Source organism: Octopus sinensis, unplaced genomic scaffold (genome assembly GCF_006345805.1).
Source record: "Octopus sinensis unplaced genomic scaffold, ASM634580v1 Contig09405, whole genome shotgun sequence".
In the NCBI taxonomy this organism is placed as follows: Eukaryota; Metazoa; Mollusca; class Cephalopoda; order Octopoda; family Octopodidae; genus Octopus; species Octopus sinensis.
Window position 1 is genome coordinate 25,001 of NW_021831837.1, and position 22,500 is coordinate 47,500.

The 22,500-nt window shown below is 36.8% G+C and overlaps 1 protein-coding gene across 1 annotated transcript in view; it reads left to right on the top strand.

Annotated features, from left to right (window-relative positions):
- Positions 1 to 381: 381 nt before the first annotated feature.
- The window catches only part of LOC115228099 (E3 ubiquitin-protein ligase MIB1-like), a gene marked incomplete at its 5' end in the record, with an annotated part of 22,205 nt that continues 86 nt past the window's right edge, over positions 382 to 22,500 (top strand). The window contains 9 exons of the mRNA XM_036498827.1: positions 382 to 591; positions 2,238 to 2,413; positions 4,886 to 5,001; positions 7,828 to 7,905; positions 9,891 to 9,968; positions 11,963 to 12,040; positions 14,588 to 14,665; positions 20,479 to 20,550; positions 22,119 to 22,500. The exon at positions 22,119 to 22,500 is cut by the window's right edge and continues 86 nt beyond it. Coding sequence (XP_036354720.1) covers positions 382 to 591; positions 2,238 to 2,413; positions 4,886 to 5,001; positions 7,828 to 7,905; positions 9,891 to 9,968; positions 11,963 to 12,040; positions 14,588 to 14,665; positions 20,479 to 20,550; positions 22,119 to 22,318 — 1,086 coding nt within the window. The remainder of the gene's footprint in view (positions 592 to 2,237; positions 2,414 to 4,885; positions 5,002 to 7,827; positions 7,906 to 9,890; positions 9,969 to 11,962; positions 12,041 to 14,587; positions 14,666 to 20,478; positions 20,551 to 22,118) is intronic.

The window sequence follows — 22,500 nt, forward strand, 5'->3', positions numbered from 1 at the left end:
TGGACACAACCACCTCAACAGGTTTATGAACCTCTTATTAATTATAGCAACATCAAAAGTATACTTTAGAAATTTTGATTCTTCTTTACTAGGCTTGATCTTTTAATCATGCGTTCACTCGTGTTCAGCTCCCCTAAAACTTACTATAGTTAGGAATACAGGTAGATTAAGCTGAAACAATCTATTTAGGACATCTTTATCCTGTCTAGAACACATTCTCATAGCAACATCTAGAGGATCTTACGAAGGTTGATTTTACGGACAAACATCAAATGTACATGATCAGTTTGATCAAGTATACAGTAGAAGACAATAATGACACATTGATATCCATCCTGATTTTCATGTAAATTTTCATTTTCTATTTTTACTTCCACAAAGGGTTCTGTTCAGTTGGATATTCAAAACAATCAGAAAAGGACACCATTGCTTGAAGCCGTTTCCTGGGGTCACCTCGGAATGACACACCTGTTAATAGCCCTGGGTGCAGACATAAATGCTGTTGATGGTGAAGGTAACAGCTGTTTGCACCTGGCCGTGGAAAGAGAAGTGTTTGATTCCGAGGATGCACCCTTGGATTTACTAAACGAAGTAAGTTTTTAAATTGTTTGCGCGTATATATATATATATATATATATATATATATATATATATATATAATATATATATATGTGTGTGTGTGTGTTCGTGTGTCCCTGTGTGTCTGTGTGAATTTGTGTATTTGTGAGTCTTTGTGTGAGTGTGAGAAAGAGACAGACAAGCAGACAAACTTTGGTTGTCATGTATCAATTCTTCCCTATCAACCCCATCCTCCATTACCATTCCGTGATCCAGTCTCCCCTTGTGACCCGAGTGATATTATGTAACAAACAATATTCCATCTCCTTTCACTCTCGAAGATGTCGTCTCACCACGGTCGAGAGGTGACCCATCTCGGTTGTTGGCCATATAAACACAGCCATCACAATGTGACGGAGAAGTGGCCTATTTAAAAGAGGAGATATTATTCTCAATTAACAATGATGCAAGATAGAAGAGATGTCTGAGCTTTATAGTGCTGGTGCCATGGTAAATACATCCAGTCCATTCTATGGAGAATTCTGAGTGAAACTGCTCTCTATCCTACTTCTTGTACACGACATGAATCCACTGACTTCTTGTGGACATGTCATAACAATGTTCAATGTTAAAACACTAGAGAATGAATACAATAAAGCATGGTCCTTAGTGAGTTTTCCAGTATTTAAGTTCTGTACTTAAGCACACACACACACTCACACACACACACACTCACACAAACAAACACACACAAGTAGTGATCTTAAGTTTGAGTATATATCTTGTAAAATGCTGTTTAAAGCCCGTTCACTGTATTCGGCTATCTGATGTCATCAACAGTATGGACTTCAATACTTCTGGACTTTTTGCTGTCATCTCATAAATGAAGCAGTTTTTTATAATTCTTATATTTTTCAAAATTAAGATAAACAAAGTACTTTTTTCTGTTAATCTAAAACATATTCTCCTTCATTTCTTACAATGCTCTTCCATCTATCTGGTAGACTTGCAAGTCACCTCTTCCAAAATTCACTTGTCCGTGATTAAAAATACTCCTCCATTACTCTTCTGACTTGACACTAATTCCTGCTTCCTTTACTTTACCGTCATCATTCAAAGATGCTTCTTGCTTAATTATGGAAACATTATTGATATGTTTGGTCATGTCTGTGTGGTATTGACTTTGTTATGTTATAGGTGTTTTTGTTTCTGATATAACTTATGTTCTTTCTTCTCATGTTGTGTTATATTTATATATACAATACTCTTTCTTATGGCCACATGGTCGCCTTTATCAAGCCAATTATATAGATAGGTTCTTGTTGGTTTGTTCTTCCTATATTTGATTTTTCTATTGAATAAATTGTGATATTTGTGATTGACAAGTAAATATTTACTCATTAATTATAAATAAGCTTGATGTTAATCAATACGGTTTCTCCTGCTCAATGTAATGACAATATATTTAGAGAGTGTCTCAGTGTTGAAAATAAAGTAAAAACATGAAAATTGGAAATGGACTCAATTAAAGATTATGTAGGAACTCAATACTTTGTAATTGCTTTAATTAGTGGATAAACAAGCTATGAGTAAATTTAGATGAACCTTTGTGTAATTAGGGGCATTTGCTTTGAATATTTGTGTAATATTGTCATCATTTTATATTTCATCATTTGTAGTGTTGCACTGCCCTTAAACTGAAAATAGAGAAAAGGCTCTCTGGTATAGTGGTTGCGAGATATCTCGCCAGCCAGGGAGCGGACTTTCACCATAAAAACAACAAAAATAACACACCATTGGACCTCATTAAGGACCGAAATTTGAGAAAAAAATTTAAAACATTTTCAACACCACAGTAAGTATTTCCTGGCAATGGAACAGATAAACCAGTACATTTTCTATTTTGTATATAATCATGTTTATATGTTTATTTCGTTTTAATTCTACCAATACGTTATACTGGCGCTAGTGATTTTGTCAAAGGCCACACAATAAACAATATGCAGTTGTCAGGAGATCAAAGAGAGAAAATGATTTTGATTACATTTACATGATTCATAGTGTTGACATTTATACTTCACTGTCCATCACCACCTTCCTCACTTCGTTCCCTATTTTAAAGATTTGTGATCAATAGGAAAATATAGATCTAAATAATGAAGTGAATGAATTCCATTTTGAAAATGTTACTTAGAATTAAGTGGAATTTATCTGTCTATCAACATCTTTTTCTCACTCTTCTAAGTCCGAATCAGTCAATATTAAGAATGATTTCATAGAAAAATAACCTACAAACACACACCAACAGTGTATATATTATATTTCTGCAAATACTGATGGAATATTGCCACATATCTTCATAGAAAAAAAAAAGCTGTCAGGAAACGTAAATAATTCAAGTAACACATATACCATTACTAGGTGCTTTAGTCGCCTTTGACTCCCTTATTTTATAAGATTTGGCAATTTCTTTGCCATACATCTCTCTGTATGAGCTACTTAAGAGCAGGCACATTTCCCCCTAAGTGAATATACAAAACTTTCTTTGTTGAAATTCAGATATTGTTTATAGATATTGATTTTTGGACTGTATAAATATTGTTCTGCTTTATTCAATTGACACACTTCAGAAGATTTATTTGTTTTTACAAATAATCGTTTATGTGAATGTTTTAATAATAATAATAATAATAATAACGATAATAATAATAATATGTCTACAGAGCGCAGCTGATATTATTGGAAAGGGGCAAAATAAGGGACAGAAAACTAGAACTACATGCACGATACATATAATAAAGCCTCCCAAAATCATGGTGGAAAATATCTCATCAGCATTGCCCAAATGATGTTGGCATCAGCTTTAAGATATACCCAAGGCCTGGATCCCGTATTATCTGCCCACAACATAAATCAAACTCGCATCACATAACAACAATACGGCAAAATTATTTCACCTCAAGTGGCCCCGCTCCATTTAGCATTACACCAAAATACATTAAAGCAGAAAAAGACCCCCATAAAGTTCAAGAAGTATTTGGAAAAATCCTTCAAGAAATCCCGGATAAAACTCCAACACCAGTATATGTCCCCGTAAACAGCAACTCTCTCCTCGAGTGGGTCATATTGTCCGCATCCTGATTCGCCCGGTAGTGGGATTACGTTAAACATGACCTGCGCTAATGCTGGCGCGACCTATCATGCATACATATATATATATATATATATATATATATATATATATATAGTATATATATATATCACGTGATCACGTGACCGACCAGTCCATCAGATGTAGTTACACATCGCCGGTCACAATGCGTTCGCATTGTTTTAGCCTTCGAATGACGCCACCCCACTGGCTAAGCGAGCAGGCCAACAGAAGAAAGAGTGGTGAAAGAGTACAGCAGGGATCACCACCCCCTGCTGGAGCCTCGTGGAGCTTTTAGATGTTTTCGCTCAATAAACACTCACAACGCCAAGTCTGGGAATCGAAACCGTGATCCTACAACCGCGAGTCCGCTGCCCTAACCACTGGGCCATTGTACCTCCACATATATATATATATATGTGCCTCCACATATATATATATATATATATATATGATAGATATATCATCATCATCATCATCATCATTTAACATCCGTTTTCCGGACGAAAATATATATAAGTAATATTCGTAGGCACGCCAACATGAGTATCTGTTCGGATGGACTCTACTGCGAATGTTTAACCCCAAGAGAACACCTCCTCTAGCTAATTAACAATGCAAAGGTGCATCCGATTAATTGCGAGCAGGGGATCGAACCCCTACCATCTTATAGCAACAGAACCAGCAGACCAGGTCTGGTTTCGGGCTATTCCTGCCACTCTTTAGTACTGGACACCTCATCTGCTAATCTGTGGAGACAGGATGTATATAATAAAGTATGTGTATATAAAGAAACCTCTGTAGATATATTTGTTCAGAAAAAATGAGTTCGATGTTAGAAGTGAAATATATTTCTGGAATATATGCAGTTCACTGTGTGTCAACCAATTTCTATGATGTATCAGGGACAAGACAAACATTTATCAATGTATGTATGCATGTGTGTGTATGTATGTGTGTGTGTGTGTGTGTGTTTCTGCGTCCTTTAACTACACAAAATGCTGTATGTATGTAAATATTTAAAGAAGAGTTTCTGCTCTACTCTTGGTAGTTACTGATGTATCTTATAATATTCTCTATTCCGAACATGTAAATAATATAATATTTATTATAAATGAATGTTATTGATTGGATGTTTCTGTTTTGTCCACAGATGTTTGTTGTGCAGAAATAAAGAGGCCACAACAAAAGTTCATCCTGTGAACACCTTCTGACATGTGAAGAATGTTCAAACGTTCCACTTAAACGATGCCTGAGGTGTTTGAAACCTGTAACAAGCAGAGGTCGAGTTGGTAAGAATATTCTTTGCTGATCTGTCTGTTTGTCCTGCTTGTCCCATTGCCCTTATTGTGTGGAATAATATACTTCATGTTGTTATGTAGACAGAGGTCTGCCATAATCTGGCAGATTTATGATAAAAGGTGTTCCTAGTGTCTGTTCTCTGTAATAGCATATCTCTCACACACTGCATCCACTAAACATTGACCTTATCCAAGTAGGAAACATGTCACACTTCAAGAGGGTTGTAGTCTGCAACATAAAAATAATGGAGGATTCTGCAAGATAATTAGTGAGTAACTGAAGTATCAATAAATCTCCATCAACTCTATAATTAATTATGAGTTGTTAGAAGATAAGTAAATACAACGGTACTTACAAGGACATCAGTGTCATCTTTGGTAAAGTATTAAATTCAGTAGAATATTTTAAAGGAGTAAAATTATATGTCACTAGTTTGAGAGACCTTAACACACAATTCCATGTTGTTATGTTTGTAATTGGAGGATATTAAGGCTAATAGAGACAGTTTTGTTTGTCAAGCAACCAGATCATGAAACCTTCAAATATATCCTGAATAAGATGGCATTCTGGTGAACTGTGAAGTTAAAATTAGGGATTATCAGCGACAATGTTTAACAAAGAGATTAGGTGTATGCTTCTCCTTCTTGAAGAGGTTGTGATATGTGTTTGTTGTTATATCTTTGATGAATAAATTTGTTGACACTGGAATCAAACAGGTTGTTAGTGAAGATCAGGGTTTTGAAAATGCAATAGATTTGGCATAGATATAAGCAAGGAAACCAAAACCTACAGATAAACTGTTAATTAGGTGATAATTAAGTGATATAATTACAGCATTGTTAGATTATTTAGGATATCTTAACAGAGAGAGGAAATTTACAAAGATCAACTAGAGTTCGTTTTGGAGCTAAATATTGGCTATTACATGGGTCCGATGTTGAAAGTATAAAAATATTGACCAAAACAATTATGATCGCTGGTTAGCCATTGATGATATGAATGTTTCTCATTAATAAAATATAGATTATTAATAAATATAAAGGGATTGTGCTATAAATAAATATAAAACTTGGAGACACATATTTCAGAGAGTCCAAAGTTTGAAGAGAAGGGAGTGCAGACTGTGGCAGAGACAGTTGATGAGTTTAAAATTAGAGATCTTAATTAATTTCTATAGATTTTATCTTCACCTCAGCTATTTTGCGTATTAGAATGGTGGAGAACAAATCCCATTTCTAATTTCCATTTGAAAGTTTAGCTCTAAAGTAATTGTATTAAAAATATTACTGAAATTTCATAAAGTCATGGTTCACATGTTTGGTAAAATGGATAAATTAAAAGCCACAATAGAGTTAATATTGTCTTCTGGAAGAGGGAACTATAATTTATTATTTTAGGTGTAAACTCGTGAATTAATAAAATAGTTGTTTGTTTTTCTACTAAGATCTTTCGTAAGTTTTCTGATAGGTTATTCTTGATGTTGTTATGTAGCCAGATGTCTGTCGTAATATTTTGTATTTTCTGGGGTTGTGTACCCTCAATGTCTCTGGTTAGAATACATTTTGAAGTTGCAAATTAGAAAATTATAATTAAATGTTAACTCTGTATAAGAATATTCATCATGAACTCAATTTTATTAAATGTTAAATTTAGTATTGAACCGTGAATATCTGTTTATATTTAAACAAATTATTGGTGTTTATACAAAATATACAATCAGAAATTGAATTTGACTTGAATACACAAATCCTTCTTTGTAACTATATATAATATACACTTATTACATTGTTTGAACAACATTTACCATCCATATAGTCATTCTTTTTCTCACTCTTGTTAGATTTTAGATGATATTAATGCTAAAAGAGGCACAGTTTTCTGAGTGTTTCACCCTTTGGTCTTGATTGTTGCGTTCAAATTATTTAATGAAAGATAGTCATTGTTATTTGACCAGGAAATGAATTAATCATTAGTATTTGGCAGTGGACTTGGTTATATCTTTCTTCGTTTGCTCATGGAACTACCATAATATTAGCTGTGCTGAGACACAATCATATTCATAGTAATGAAGGTTATATGTTCTTTACTCAGATTATATACAATCTATATTGATATCTAGTATTGCACCGTCAAGCACAGTGCCATTTCATCACATATATACCCAATTATCATGATAATTAATAAGCTATAATTCATTAACTCTCTTACATTTGTATGTATGAAATGTAAACTTATGTTGTCATAGGAACATCGTGTACCCTCACCTTACATTTTATATCTTGTTAGGGATCATGTTGGGGAAGGGTGTATGGAATTTGGCTTGTGGAGATGATTTTAAGGGGACAGATTGTGTGCGGGGTGGGGGGTATGCACATAAAGGACATGTCTTTATGGGCTCAGTTTTACTTAATTAGAGAGGAATGTTGATTAGTGAATTCTAGAGATGAGAGGACTGTGCCATGCCATAGATTTGGCACAGTTATAAGAAAAGAAAGACAAAGCTAAGAGAAAACTCTTATCAAGTGTTAATTAAATGAGATAATTGCAACATTGTTAGAATATTTAATGTGTTTCTAGAGAGAGAGAGAGAGAAAGGGGTGGATTTAGAAATGTTAGTCTGTTTTATTGTGGACATATTGGGCTATTACATGGGACCACTGTAGAAAGTACAGAAATATTGACCAAAACCATAATGGTCAACAGTTGACCAGTAACAACAGGAATTGAATGTCTCACAATAAAAAGATAGAGTTTAATAAAAATAAAGATACAGACATTTTAATATTAAATGTAAAACTTGGAAATATTTATTTCAGGGGCTCCAAAGTTTGAGGACAGGTGTGTACAAACAGAGGCTACATGTCAGGAATTAGGGGCTGCATCTCAGGCAATTGGTGAGTATAAAATAATAGTTCCCAATTGATTTCTGTAAGGTTTTCTTCCCCCGAGTATATTGTGCTCGAAAGAATAACTGAAAACAGCTTCCATTCCTATTTTCCAATTGAACGATTATCTGTATAAAAATTGAATTAAAGGTATCGATTTACTGTGAGTTTATGAAATACCCATTGAGGTTAATGCTGTTGGTAATAATGTTCAAATTAGAAGACACAATAGAGTTAATTTTGTCATTTGGTCACAGAACTCATCATCATCATCATCATCATCATCATTTAACATCCGTTTCTTATGGTGGCATGGGTCGGACGATTTCACTGGCAAGGCAGTAGGCTGCGCCAGGCTCCAATGTGATCTGGCAAGGTTTCCACATATATATGCCATTCCTAACGCCAACCACTCCGAGAGTGTGGTGGGTGCTTTTTACGTGCCACCGACACAGGAGCCAGTTGAAGTGGGAACTGGCATTGACCACGTTCTGATGGTGTTTTTTACGTGCCACCGGCTCAGGGAACCAGTCAGGCGGCACTGGCAACAAACAATGTTTGAATGGTACTTATTATGTGCCACCGGCATGGGTGCCAGCCAGGCGGCACTGGCATCGGCCATAATTACAATTTGCATTTTGATTTCGATCTTGATTTGATTTTGATTTGTGATTTCTGGTTTTTGGTTTTACTTGACTCAGAAATTCTTCTCAAGCGCAACTTATCACTCTGTGATTCAAGGGTACTTTTAAAAAGGGCTGGTTATGCAACACTGGTATAGGCTACAGCTGTGATCTCACTTCACTTGCCGGGTCCTCTTAATCACGTAATATTTACAGAGGTCCCTGTCTCTTGCCATTGTATCTGTGAGGCCCAACATTCGAAGGTCGTTTCACCACGTCATCCCCTGTCTTCCTGGGCCACCCCTTTCCACGGGTTCGTTCCACTGTTAGGGTGTAACACTTCTTCCCACAGCTCTCCTCATCCATACCCATAACCATACCAGTGCAGTTGTCTCTCTTGCACACCACATCTGATGCTTCTTATGTCTAACACTTCTCTCAGGCCTCTTCACTCTGCCTTGTGTACACACTGACATCGTTGCGTTCAAATTATTTAATGGAAGTTAGTCATTGTTATTTGACCAGGAAATGAATTAATCATTAGTATTTGGCAGTGGACTTGGTTATATCTTTCTTCGTTTGCTCATGGAACTACCATAATATTAGCTGTGCTGAGACACAATCATATTCATAGTAATGAAGGTTATATGTTCTTTACTCAGATTATATACAATCTATATTGATATCTAGTATTGCACCGTCAAGCACAGTGCCATTCTATCACATATATACCCAATTATCATGATAATTAATAAGCTATAATTCATTAACTCTCTTACATTTGTATGTATGAAATGTAAATTTATTTTGTCATAGGGACATCGTGTACCCTCACCTAACATCTTATATCTTGTTAGGGATCATGTTGTGGAGATGATTTTTAGGGGACAGATTGTGTGTGGGATGGAGCGTATGCACATAAAGGACATCTTTATGACCTCAGTTTTACTTAATTAGAGAAGAATGTTGATTAGTGAATTCTAGATATGAGAGGACTGTGCCATGCCATAGATTTGGCACAGTTATAAGAAAAGAAAGACAAAGCTAAGAGGAAACACTTATCAAGTGTTAATTAAAGGAGATAATTGCAACATTGTTAGAATATTTAATGTGTTTTTAGAGAGAGAGAGAGAGAGGGAGTGAGAAGTGAGGGTGGATTTAGAAATGTTAGTCTGTTTTATTGTGGACATATTGGGCTATTACATGGGACCACTGTAGAAAGTACAGAAATATTGACCAAAACCATAGTGGTCAACAGTTGACCATTAACGACAGGAATTGAATGTCTCACAATAACAAGATAGAGTTTAATAAAAATAAAGATAAAGAAAGTTTCTTTTTAAATGTAAAACTTGGAAATATTTATTTCAGGGGCTCCAAAGTGTGAGGACAGGTGTGTACAAACAGAGGCTACATGTCAGGAATTAGGGGCTGCATCTCAGGCAATAGGTGAGTATAAAATAATAGTTCCCAATTGATTTCTGTATTTTTTCTTCCCCCGAGTATATTGTGCTTGAAAGAATAACTGAAAACAGCTTCCATTCCTATTTTCCAATTGAACGATTATCTGTATAATAATTGAATTAAAGATATCGATTTACTGAGAGTTTATGAAATAACCATTGAGGTTAATGCTGTTGGTAATAATGTTCAAATTAGAAGACACAATAGAGGTAATATTGTCATTTGGTCACAGGACTCATCATCATCATCATCATCATCATCATCATTTAACATCCGTTTCTTATGGTGGCATGGGTCGGACGATTTCACTGGCAAGGCAGTAGGCTGCGTCAGGCTCCAATGTGATCTGGCAAGGTTTCCACATATGTATGCCATTCCTAACGCCAACCACTCCGAGAGTGTGGTGGGTGCCTTTTACGTGCCACTGACACAGGAGCCAGTCGGGGTGGGGGCTGGCATTGACCACGTTCGGAAGTTGCTTTTTACGTGCCACCGGCACAGGGAACCAGTCGGGCGGCACTGGCAACAAACAATGTTTGAATGGTACTTATTATGTGCCACCGGCACAGGTGCCAGCCAGGTGGCACTGGCATCGGCCATAATTACAATTTGCATTTTGATTTCGATCTTGATTTGATTTTGATTTGTGATTTCTGGTTTTTGGTTTTACTTGACTCAGAAATTCTTCTGAAGCGCAACATATCACTCTGTGATTCAAGGGTACTTTTAAAAAGGGCTGGTTATGTGACACTGGTATAGGCTACAGCTGTGATCTCACTTCACTTGCCGGGTCCTCTTAATCACATCATATTTACAGAGGTCTTTGTCTCTTGCCATTACCTCTGTGAGGCCCAACGTTCGAAGGTCGTTTCACCACGTCATGCCCTGTCTTCCTGGGTCACCCCTTTCCACGCGTTCGTTCCACAGTTAGGGTGCAACACTTCTTCCCACAGCTCTCCTCATCCATACCCATAACCATACCAATGCAGTTGTCTCTCTTCTACACCACATCTGATGCTTCTTATGTCTAACACTTCTCTCAGGCCTCTTCACTCTGCCTTGTGTGCACACCGACATCGTTGCGTTCAAATTATTTAATGAAAGATAGTCATTGTTATTTGACCGGGAAATGAATTAACCATTAGTATTTGGCAGTGGACTTGGTTATATCTTTCTTCGTTTGCTCATGGAACTACCATAATATTAGCTGTGCTGAGACACAATCATATTCATAGTAATGAAGGCTATATGTTCTTTACTCAGATTATATACAATCTATATTGATATCTAGTATTGCACCGTCAAGAACAGTGCCATTGTATCACATATATACCCAATTATCATGATAATTAATAAGCTATAATTCATTAACTCTCTTACATTTGTATGTCTGAAATGTAAACATATTTTGTCATAGGAACATCGTGTACCCTCACCTAACATTTTACACCTTGTTAGGGATCATGTTGGGGAAGGGTGTATGGAATTTGGCTTGTGGAGATGATTTTTAGGGGACAGATTGTGTGCGGGGTGGAGGGTATGCACATAAAGAACATGTCTTTATGGGCTCAGTTTTACTTAATTAGAGAGGAATGTTGATTAGTGAATTCTAGAGATGAGAGGACTGTGCCATGCCATAGATTTGGCACAGTTATAAGAAAAGAAAGACAAAGCTAAGAGAAAACTCTCATCAAGTGTTAATTAAATGAGATAATTGCAACATTGTTAGAATATTTAATGTGTTTTTAGAGAGAGAGAGGGTGGATATAGAAATGTTAGTCTGTTTTATTGTGGTCATATTGAGCTATTACATGGGACCACTGTAGAAAGTACAGAAATATTGACCAAAACCATAATGGTCAACAGTTGACCAGTAACAACAGGAATTGAGTGTCTCACAATAACAAGATAGAGTTTATTAAAAATAAAGATATAGACATTTTATTATTAAATGTAAAACTTGGAAATATTTATTTCAGGGGCTACAAATTGTGAGGACAGGTGTGTACAAACAGAGGCTACATGTCAGGAATTAGGGGCTGCATCTCAGGCAATAGGTGAGTATAAAATAATAGTTCCCAATTGATTTCTGTAAGGTTTTCTTCCCCCGAGTATATTGTGCTTGAAAGAATAACTGAAAACAGCTTCCTTTCCTATTTTCCAATTGAACAATTATCTGTATAATAATTGTATTAAAGATATCGATTTACTGTGAGTTTATGAAATACCCATTGAGGTTAATGCTGTTGGTAATAATGTTCAAATTAGAAGACACAATAGAGTTAATTTTGTCATTTGGTCACAGAACTCATCATCATCATCATCATCATCATCATTTAACATCCGTTTCTTATGGTGGCATGGGTCGGACGATTTCACTGGTAAGGCAGTAGGCTGCGTCAGGCTGCAATGTGATCTGGCAAGGTTTCCACATATGTATGCCATTCCTAACGACAACCACTTCGAGAGTGTGGTGGGTGCCTTTTACGTGCCACCGACACAGGAGCCAGTTGAAGTTGGGACTGGCATTGTCCAAGTTCGGAAGTTACTTTTTATGTGCCAACGGCACAGGGAACCAGTCAGGCGGCACTGGCAACAAACAATGTTTGAATGGTACTAATTATGTGCCACCGGCACGGGTGCCAGCCAGGCGGCACTGGCATCGGTCACAACTACAATTTCCATTTTGATTTCGATCTTAATTTGATTTTGATTTGTGATTTCTGGTTTTTGGTTTTACTTGACTCAGAAATTCTTCTCAAGCGCAACTTATCACTCTGTGATTCAAGGGTACTTTTAAAAAGGGCTGGTTATGCAACACTGGTATAGGCTATAGCTGTGATCTGACTTCACTTGCCGAGTCCTCTTAATCACATCATATTTACAGAGGTCTTTGTCTCTTGCCATTACCTCTGTGAGGCCCAACGTTCGAAGGTCGTTTCACCACGTCATCCCCTGTCTTCCTGGGTCACCCCTTTGCACGGGTTCTTTCCACTGTTAGGGTGTAACGCTTCTTCCCACAGCTCTCCTCATCCATACACATGACCATACCAGTGCAGTTGTCTCCCTTGTACACCACATCTGATGCTTCTTATGTCTAACACTTCTCTCAGGCCTCTTCACTCTGCCTTGTGTGCACACTGACATCGTTGCGTTCAAATTATTTAATGAAAGATAGTCATTGTTATTTGACCGGGAAATGAATTAGTCATTAGTATTTGGCAGTGGACTTGGTTATATCTTTCTTCGTTTGCTCATGGAACTACCATAATATTAGCTGTGCTGAGACACAATCATATTCATTGTAATGAAGGTTATATGTTCTTTACTCAGATTATATACAATCTATATTGATATCTAGTATTGCACCGTCAAGCACAGTGCCATTCTATCACATACACTTGCGTCGGAAATTAATTAGCACTTCTCAAATTTGTACATTTTCTTACATTTTCTTAATTTAATTAACTTATTATCAGAAACGAACTCGTTTTTAATCAAAAATTTATTAAAACATATCCCACACACACCACATATTGATATTAATCGTGAAATTTAGTCAATATCTTGTTGCTCCTCCTTTGGCAGCAATGACAGCTGCTACGCGGGTCGGCATGCTGTCTATGAGTGCCTGCAGGTACTGTGCAGGGATGGCCCCTCATGCAGCAAGAAGTGCCCCAAACAGCTCGTGTCGGTTCCTGTATTGCTGCACATTCAAATCCCTACCCAATCGACTCCAGAGGTTCTCAATAGGGTTCAGGTCAGGTGACTGGCCAGCACGTACTCCTCGCCACCAAAGAGGTATCCCGTACTATCTCAACGTACTTTGCTGCGTTGATGTTGCCTTCGACGGCATAGAGCCGCCCAACACAACTGTAGCTGAACGCCCCTCACACCATCAGACCACCCCCACCATGCTTCATGGTGAGCAAATCAAGGGTGCTAATTAATTTCTGACGGTAGTGTATATACCCAATTATCATGATAATTAATAAGCTATAATTCATTAACTCTCTTACATTTGTATGTCTGAAATGTAAACTTATTTTGTCATAGGAACATTGTGTACCCTCACCTAACATTTTACAACTTGTTAGGGATCATGTTGTGGAGATGATTTTCAGGGGACAGATTGTGTGCGGGGTGGAGGGTATGCACATAAAGGACATGTCTTTATGACCTCAGTTTTACTTAATTAGAGAGGAATGTTGATTAGTGAATTCTAGAGATGAGAGGACTGTGCCATGCCATAGATTTGGCACAGTTATAAGAAAAGAAAGACAAAGCTAAGAGAAAACTCTTATCAAGTGTTAATTAAATGAGATAATTAGTACGTTGTTAGAATATTTAATGTGTTTCTAGAGAGAGAGAGAGAGAGAGAGAGGGTGGATTTAGGAATGTTAGTCTGTTTTATTGTGGACATATTGAGCTATTACATGGGACCACTGTAGAAAGTACAGAAATATTGACCAAAACCATAATGGTCAACATTTGACCAGTAACAACAGAAATTGAATGTCTCACAATAACAAGATAGAGATTAATAAAAATAAAGATACAGACTTTTTAATATCAAATGTAAAACTTGGAAATATTTATTTCAGGGGCTCCAAAGTCTGAAGACAGGTGTGTAAAAAAAGAGGCTACATGTCAGGAATTAGGGGCTGCATCTCAGGCAATTGGTGAGTATAAAATAATAGTTCCCAATTGATTTCTGTAAGGTTTTCTTCCCCCGAGTATATTCTGCTTGAAAGAATAACTGAAAACAGCTTCCATTCCTATTTTCCAATTGAACAATTATCTCTATAATAATTGAATTAAAGATATCGATTTACTGTGAGTTTATGAAATACCCATTGAGGTTAATGCTGTTGGTAATAATGTTCAAATTAGAAGACACAATAGAGTTAATTTTGTCATTTGGTCACAGAACGCATCATCTTCATCATCACCATCATCATTTAACATCCGTTTCTTATGGTGGCATGGGTCGGACGATTTCACTGGCAAGGCAGTAGGCTGCGTCAGGCTGCAATGTGATCTGGCAAGGTTTCCACATATGTATGCCATTCCTAACGCCAACCACTCCGAGAGTGTGGTGGGTGCTTTTTACGTGCCACCGACACAGGAGCCAGTTGAAGTTGGGGCTGGCATTAACCACGTTCGGAAGGTAGTTTTTATGTGCCAACGGCACAGGGAACCAGTCAGGCGGCACTGGCAACAAACAATGTTTGAATGGTACTTATTATGTGCCACCGGAACGGGTGCCAGCCAGGCGGCACTGGCATCGGCCGTAATTACAATTTCCATTTTGATTTCGATCTTGATTTGATTTTGATTTGTGATTTCTGGTTTTTGGTTTTACTTGACTCAGAAATTCTTCTCAAGCGCAACTTATCACTCTGTGATTCAAGGGTACTTTTAAAAAGGGCTGGTTATGCAACACTGGTATAGGCTACAGCTGTGATCTCACTTCACTTGCCGGGTCCTCTTAATCACGTCATATTTACAGAGGTCTCTGTCTCTTGCCATTACCTCTGTGAGGCCCAACGTTCGAAGGTCGTTTCACCACGTCATCCCCTGTCTTCCTGGGTCACCCCTTTCCACGGGTTCCTTCCACTGTTAGGGTGTAACACTTCTTCCCACAATTCTCCTCATCCATACCCATAACCATACCAGTGCAGTTGTCTCTCTTGTACACCACATCTGATGCTTCTTATGTCTAACACTTCTCTCAGGCCTCTTCACTCTGCCTTGTGTGCACACTGACATCGTTGCGTTCAAATTATTTAATGAAAGATAGTCATTGTTATTTGACCAGGAAATGAATTAATCATTAGTATTTGGCAGTGGACTTGGTTATATCTTTCTTCGTTTGCTCATGGAACTACCATAATATTAGCTGTGCTGAGACACAATCATATTCACTGTAATGAAGGTTATATGTTCTTTACTCAGATTATATACAATCTATATTGATATCTAATAATGACCGAGAACAGGTTCCAATGCTAGATTTCATTTGAATGCTTAGCTACAAAGAAATTCTGTTCTTCTACAACAACACAAATATCCAATAAATGTACTTTATGCAAACATCAGTTACTCATTCACTCGCAGAAAGAAAGATACAAAAATTAAATATAAACCCTGAAACGGTTCTCTCCCGTTAAGGAGAATATTCGCCCTGTTTGTCATCTCATTGTACTCATTCATTCTCTCTCTCTCACTCATGCTCTTTCTCTCCATCTTTTCAAGAAAGATGCTGGTTAAAAGTTCAATACAATAAATGATATCATCCTCATCCTTTCTCATCTGCTCTCCATGCTCCCATACACTAGGTGGGTCATCACTGTCCAAGTCAGTTGTATCTGAAATTACTGCCAACCGTCATTTGTTGAGGAAAACATCTCACTTAAACATTGCAGCTTTTCTAAGGTGGTAGACCCTTTCTAACCCCAACCACTTTATAAAAGGTCCTGGGTATATTTTATTGTCGCACAAGCATTAGAAATGATCATCAATTTCCCAACAATATCAAACGTTCCTTTCAAACTTGTGGTGTCATCTTTCCTAGTTTCCACCAACCACTTCCTAGTGTGTTCTGGGAGCATTTAATTATAGCACAATTAGTAATCAAGTTGTGTTACATTCTATATAATTAGACGGTCCTCACTACTCTATGATGTTTTGGTTCACTGAAGCTGATGACATTTTCAGGAGGTGAGAAGGGAATGTGATGACAAAAGAATCAGGATGCGGGGAGAGAAATTTGCAATACCCCCTCTCCCGGCTGTGGGGTCTTTGTCTTACATGTCTTTTGGCTAAATATGCCAGTACTTGTGCTTTACACAAAGGGGCCACGTACACTCTGTGGGGTGGTTGGCATCAATAAGAACATCCTACCGTAGAAAACCATGCCAAAGAAACCATCTGGGGCCTGGTGCAGTTGTCTGGCTTGTCAGATCCTGTCAAGATTTCCAACCCATTCCAGCATGGAAAACAAACTTTGAATGTTGATGATGATGATGATGATGCTGTCTTCCAGTAACTCATCATAATTCTTTGTCTTAGATTGTTACAGTAGTTTCCTGTCTGGTATAAAATATTAGCTCAGTATAATAATATCGATTGTGGAAACCGGTTCAGTGATTTTGATAACATTCATATTGAACAGAGAACATATGTTCACATTTGAACAAAACATTGATGTTAACATATGCAATACATGGAAAGGAATGAACGTATGAGATTCCAGTGTGACTTGAACTCACAACTCTTTTCTAACTATATATATATAATTATCGCTTGTTACGATGTTTGAATAACGTCTACTGTCCATATATAGACATCGTTATACTGACAATTGTTGGCTTTGAGATGGTTTCAATTGTAAGAGAGTCACTGTTTTCCGTCTTTCACATTTTGGTTTTACTTCCGACTTGATTGTTCTGTTGAAATTAGATCATGGAACCTGGTCATTGTTATTTGACCAAGAAAAGAATTCATCATTAGTATTCGGTACTGGAAATGGTTACATTTTTCTATGGTTTCTCATGGAACTACCATAATATCAACTGTGCTGAGACACAACCATATTCATTGTAACAAATGTCACATGTTCTTCACACAGATTTTATACAATCTATATTGATAGTTAGTGTTTAAACGCCACATTAACATGATAATTAATCAGCTATCATTCATTAACTCTCTTAAACTTGTCTGTCTGGAAGTTTCATAGCATTATCTTGTACCCTCATCTGATATTTTACACCTTGTTACCCTCAAAGTTAACATAACTTTTACATGGGTACACAACCACATCCCTACGAACTAGTTTTTACAGCTGTATGCCCTTCCCACAATAATAAAGTGTTGATTATCAATAACTATAATGAAATTATACTATAAAACGTAAAACTTGAAAATATTCATTTCAAAGACTCCAACTTCTGTGAAGGATGCCTTGACAACATCACAGCCAGTTGGTGAGTAGCAAATAACAGTACCTCATGGATTTCTATAAATTTAACCTTCACCTGAGCATTTGTAGTTTATCAGAATGACTGAGGACAAGATCCATTCCTAATTTACATCTGAAATATTAGCTGTATAATAATTCTATTAGACATTTTGATATCAATGGAATTTCACAAAATATCCAATGGGGTTGGCATGGTTCGGAAAATGGATAATTTAGAAGACAATAGAATTAATACTGTATTTTGAAACGGAGGACTAAAATATGTAGTTACTAAGTTTACTGATAGGTTATTGCTGTTGTTGCTATTTAGGCAAATATCTCTCATAATGTGACAGATTTACAATGAAATGTGTTCCGTATGTGAACACCCTGCCTTTTGTTTTCACTGATAATAAATTTATCATTACATCCCCTACATTGTCTTTATCCATGTAAAAGCATTAGGTTTGATGCTGAGACAACCGTTCTCTCTCTCTCCTCTCTCTCTCTCTCATAGACACTGATGACCCTCATCATTTATCATCTGATGTCTATGCTCCTATCGATTGGATGGATGATTCCTATCCATGTCAGTTCTTATTAACAAATACTGTCCGCCTTGATTGGATGAGGAACACATTCCGGCTTTTCTATGGTGATGTGCCTTTCCTAACATCAACCACTTTAAAAAGGGCCTTGGGCACAATTTTGCTCCAAAAGCCCTAGAAAATTGATCATGTCGTCAACAAAATAAAACACTCCTCTTTAACTTCTACAAGGAAATTCTGTTTGCAGATACTGAGAACAGAAAGCTAAAATACAATAAAGATGAACTGGATGGATATATGCAGGAGATCCAAAGCAAAAGCAATGATTCCCATTCATAGACAGTTTGAAATGTCCATTGAAACCAGCAATCAAATACCGATTGATTAGTTCAGACTAATTTCAACCTTGAATATAATGGCAAGATTTACAAGTTGTATTCACAAAGAGATCAACTGTAAATCTACAGAATAATGAATATGGAACTAAAAGTATCTCGAAGACTGGAATCCTCTGGCATTCCTGGCTGTGTGGAACATGTGTCTTAAATCTAGGATGTGATACAAGACGGAAAGAAGAATAAAAGGGATTGAATGTTGTGTGATTTGATCTGGTTTATGGTTCTCTAGCAAACAAATTATTGATGGAAGCAGTGGACCTGTTTTATATATGAGAAAAGATTAAGGATCTGATGAGGAGCTGCTATAACAATTTCGATATGCAGTTCATGAGGAAAACTTTCTCGGCAGACTGGTATCATTTTGAAACGGGAATTGCTGTAGTTTCTACAATATCAGTCATTTGGTTTGTGATTGTTATGGAGATGTTACTTAAATCAGCAGATTGATAAGGAATGGCTCAAAGGAAAACACTCGAGAAGACATTAATGGATTACATAACAATAGTAACAACAAATAAAAGGATATGCAAATAGTTCTGGATTAACTGGGTAGACTGAGGAACTTGGTGAAGAATGTGCTTCAATGCAAATGGGTAATGCAGCCCGTCATTTGTGAAAGGTCAGCAGAAACAAGTGAAGGTCAAAATAGCAGGAGAAACCCTGATGAAGTTTAAAGGGAAACTTGAAAAACTATTACGACGATGGTACACTACCTAATTTTGCAATAAGAGTAAAGGCATTGAGATCAAGTCACAGAACGAAGATGGGTTAAAAGAAATAAATATGCCAAACATTCTGGAAAATAAAAGATTTGGAGCTCGCACTTTGTATTCCCGTCTTTCTTATATATTTTTGAGTATCAGTCCTTTTGTACCATTTCAGATGTCTTCCCTGCAATAATGTGTAGATGTCCAGTTGTATGTAGTGAATGGGGTTTTGTGCAAGTGTACAGTGTTTTAGAACACCTGATATCACTTTTTGTTTCATCTGTGGAGAACTGATCATTGCTCACCTTTATTAAGGAGTCTTAAAATATTCCCTGCACCAGATAATGACCAGGTGAACTGGGATGTGGGATGATAAAATTCAAGATTTCCAACAGCAAAGAGAACAGGTATTACGTTTATTTTACTTGAAGTGGTGTGTCATGCAATTCTGACGAGATCTTTGGAGACCACATTGGATGATATTGGATTTTAGCAGAAGATGAGGAGAATGGTGGTTAGTGAAGTGTAGAGTTCAGAGGACAGTCACATGTCATAGATTTGGTACAGATATATGAAAGGAGAGAGAGAACTATGAAATGATAATTGAATGAAATAATTGCAACATTGTTAGATTATGTAGGATGTCTCTGTTAAAGAGAAACAAGGTTTCGGAAAGTTAGTCTATTTTGTTGCGGGCCTAAATATTGAGCTATTACCTGGTCCCACAATGGAAAGTATAAAAATACTGAGCAAAACCCTAGTGGTCACCAGCCAACAACTGATGATAACAATGTCCCACAACAATAAACTACAGAATATTTATAGAGATAAATAAGTTTTACAATAAATTATAAAAGCTGGAAATATTTATTTCAGAGAGTCCAGTTCTGAAGGAGAAAGATCTTCTGAGAGTGGCTAAGAGGTTAGGACGTGATTGGTGGCAAATAGGTGAGTATATTTGATTTCTATATATTTTACTTTCACCTGATCTATTTTATTTGTCAGAATGAATGAGAACAAGTTACATTCCTCATTTCCAATTGATAGGTTATCTGTATGACAATTTTATTTACGATATTCCTGATATTTCATAAAATATCCACTGAGGTTAGCATGGTTGGTAATAGTGGATAAACTAGAAAACACAAATGGCGTTTAATATTATCTTTTGGAAGAGGGAACTAAAATATATTGTTTAAGGGTAAACAGGTGAGTGAATTTGTTTTACATTTTCTTTAGGTTCACTGTTAGGTTATTGTAATGAAGGACAAGTACCAAAGTTCACATCTAAAACAAAGCATCTTTCTTCAAACAGAAGAATTTGAGTTTGGTTCTTCTTGCAGCCATTATTTATTGGGTTATTGTGTTGGAAGCTGATAATTCCAATTTATTTTGCCATTTTGCAATGACTTTACCACATGACATATGTCTGTAAATGCTTCAATAAAAAGAGATTTAATAAAGGTGACACAGCGAAATCCTATCATTCTCCTCAGGCGAAAACAGAGAATTCCTTTAAGGGAATTTACCAGAAAATGAACATTCACAAGTCAAGCCGAACTGCAGGGGGCATCTCTCATTCAGACTGACATAATAATAACTGAATAGGCTCTGTAGAATTGATCGAACCTGGAGTTCATTGGAGAAGTTTGAAATGGGATTGAGTTTGACTTAGAATTATCGACTGTTGGACAATCACTGATCATTCGATTTCCAGTGTCCTCTTGGGAACTTTGCAAGGTAGTAGATGACACAGAGGGACAGTACTTTCATGACCCTTTTGAATACCAGGTCTGAAATCTACCAGAATAAGACAGATGTATGGGGTTCTTCTAAAGGGTCTTTGGAGTAATGTTACTCAATAGGATTTACAGTTCAGAGATCTGGGAGTCTCTCCAAGTTGAACCACATCTCCTCCACATCTGTGGTACCTCGGACATGTGATCAGGGTGTTGCAGCAATGAATTACAGGACAGGTTCTCAAAGTCAAACCAATGGAACAGGGTACCGAGGGGGAGGCCAAGAAAGAAATGGTTGGATGATATCCATAGTCTTAGTTCTTCACATCATAGGATACAAGCAGAATGTCTAATGATGGATGCTTCTGATAGGACCCTATGGAGGAGGTGCCTGAGGACTCTTTCCCCACAGCCCTTTCAAGAATATTGAGCAGAGGAAATGGATGGATCATATGCTTTCACTGTTGGAGGTCAATGTTAATTCTTGAGGTTCTGATATACTTTTGCCTTCACAAAAGTTTTCCTGCCCTCGTTTACCATATTTTCTCAAGTATAATTTTCAATTAATTTTCTTTAAAAATCTCGTTTAATTCAAACTCTTTGTTATTTTTGTCAATAGAAAACAATGTCTTATATTTTTCCTGTTTCTTAGCTATTTCTTTTTTTACTTCTCTATTGATAAAGTTTGTTTGTTATATTCATAACACCTACAGTACACAGCGTTTTATGTTATTGTCATGTTGTTGCATTCATTTCTTATTGTTGTGTCTTTTGCAGTTATTGTTTTAGAAGTTGATACAACTAAACTGAAAATTGATGATGAGTCTAATGTCACTGTAAAACAAGGCTACCAGATTCTTTACGAATGGTTCAAAAATTGCGACCCAGAAACACGGACACACGCAACATTACGTGCAGCTCTTGAAGAAGCTGAATGTTTCGCTGCGATGGAATGTCTGTCATTAGACGCAAAGTGAATTTCTGTGTAACTGTTGTTGTTTAGCCTCAGATTAACCTTGACCAAACAGAGACTTATGATCAAACGCATTCCAGTCAGGACCATCATGCCTATTTCCAAAGAGAACCCACAACCACATTGTCCAATATGCCATTCTGTACAGTGATATCGTGTGAATTTAGCTGCTAATTCTAGCAGGTA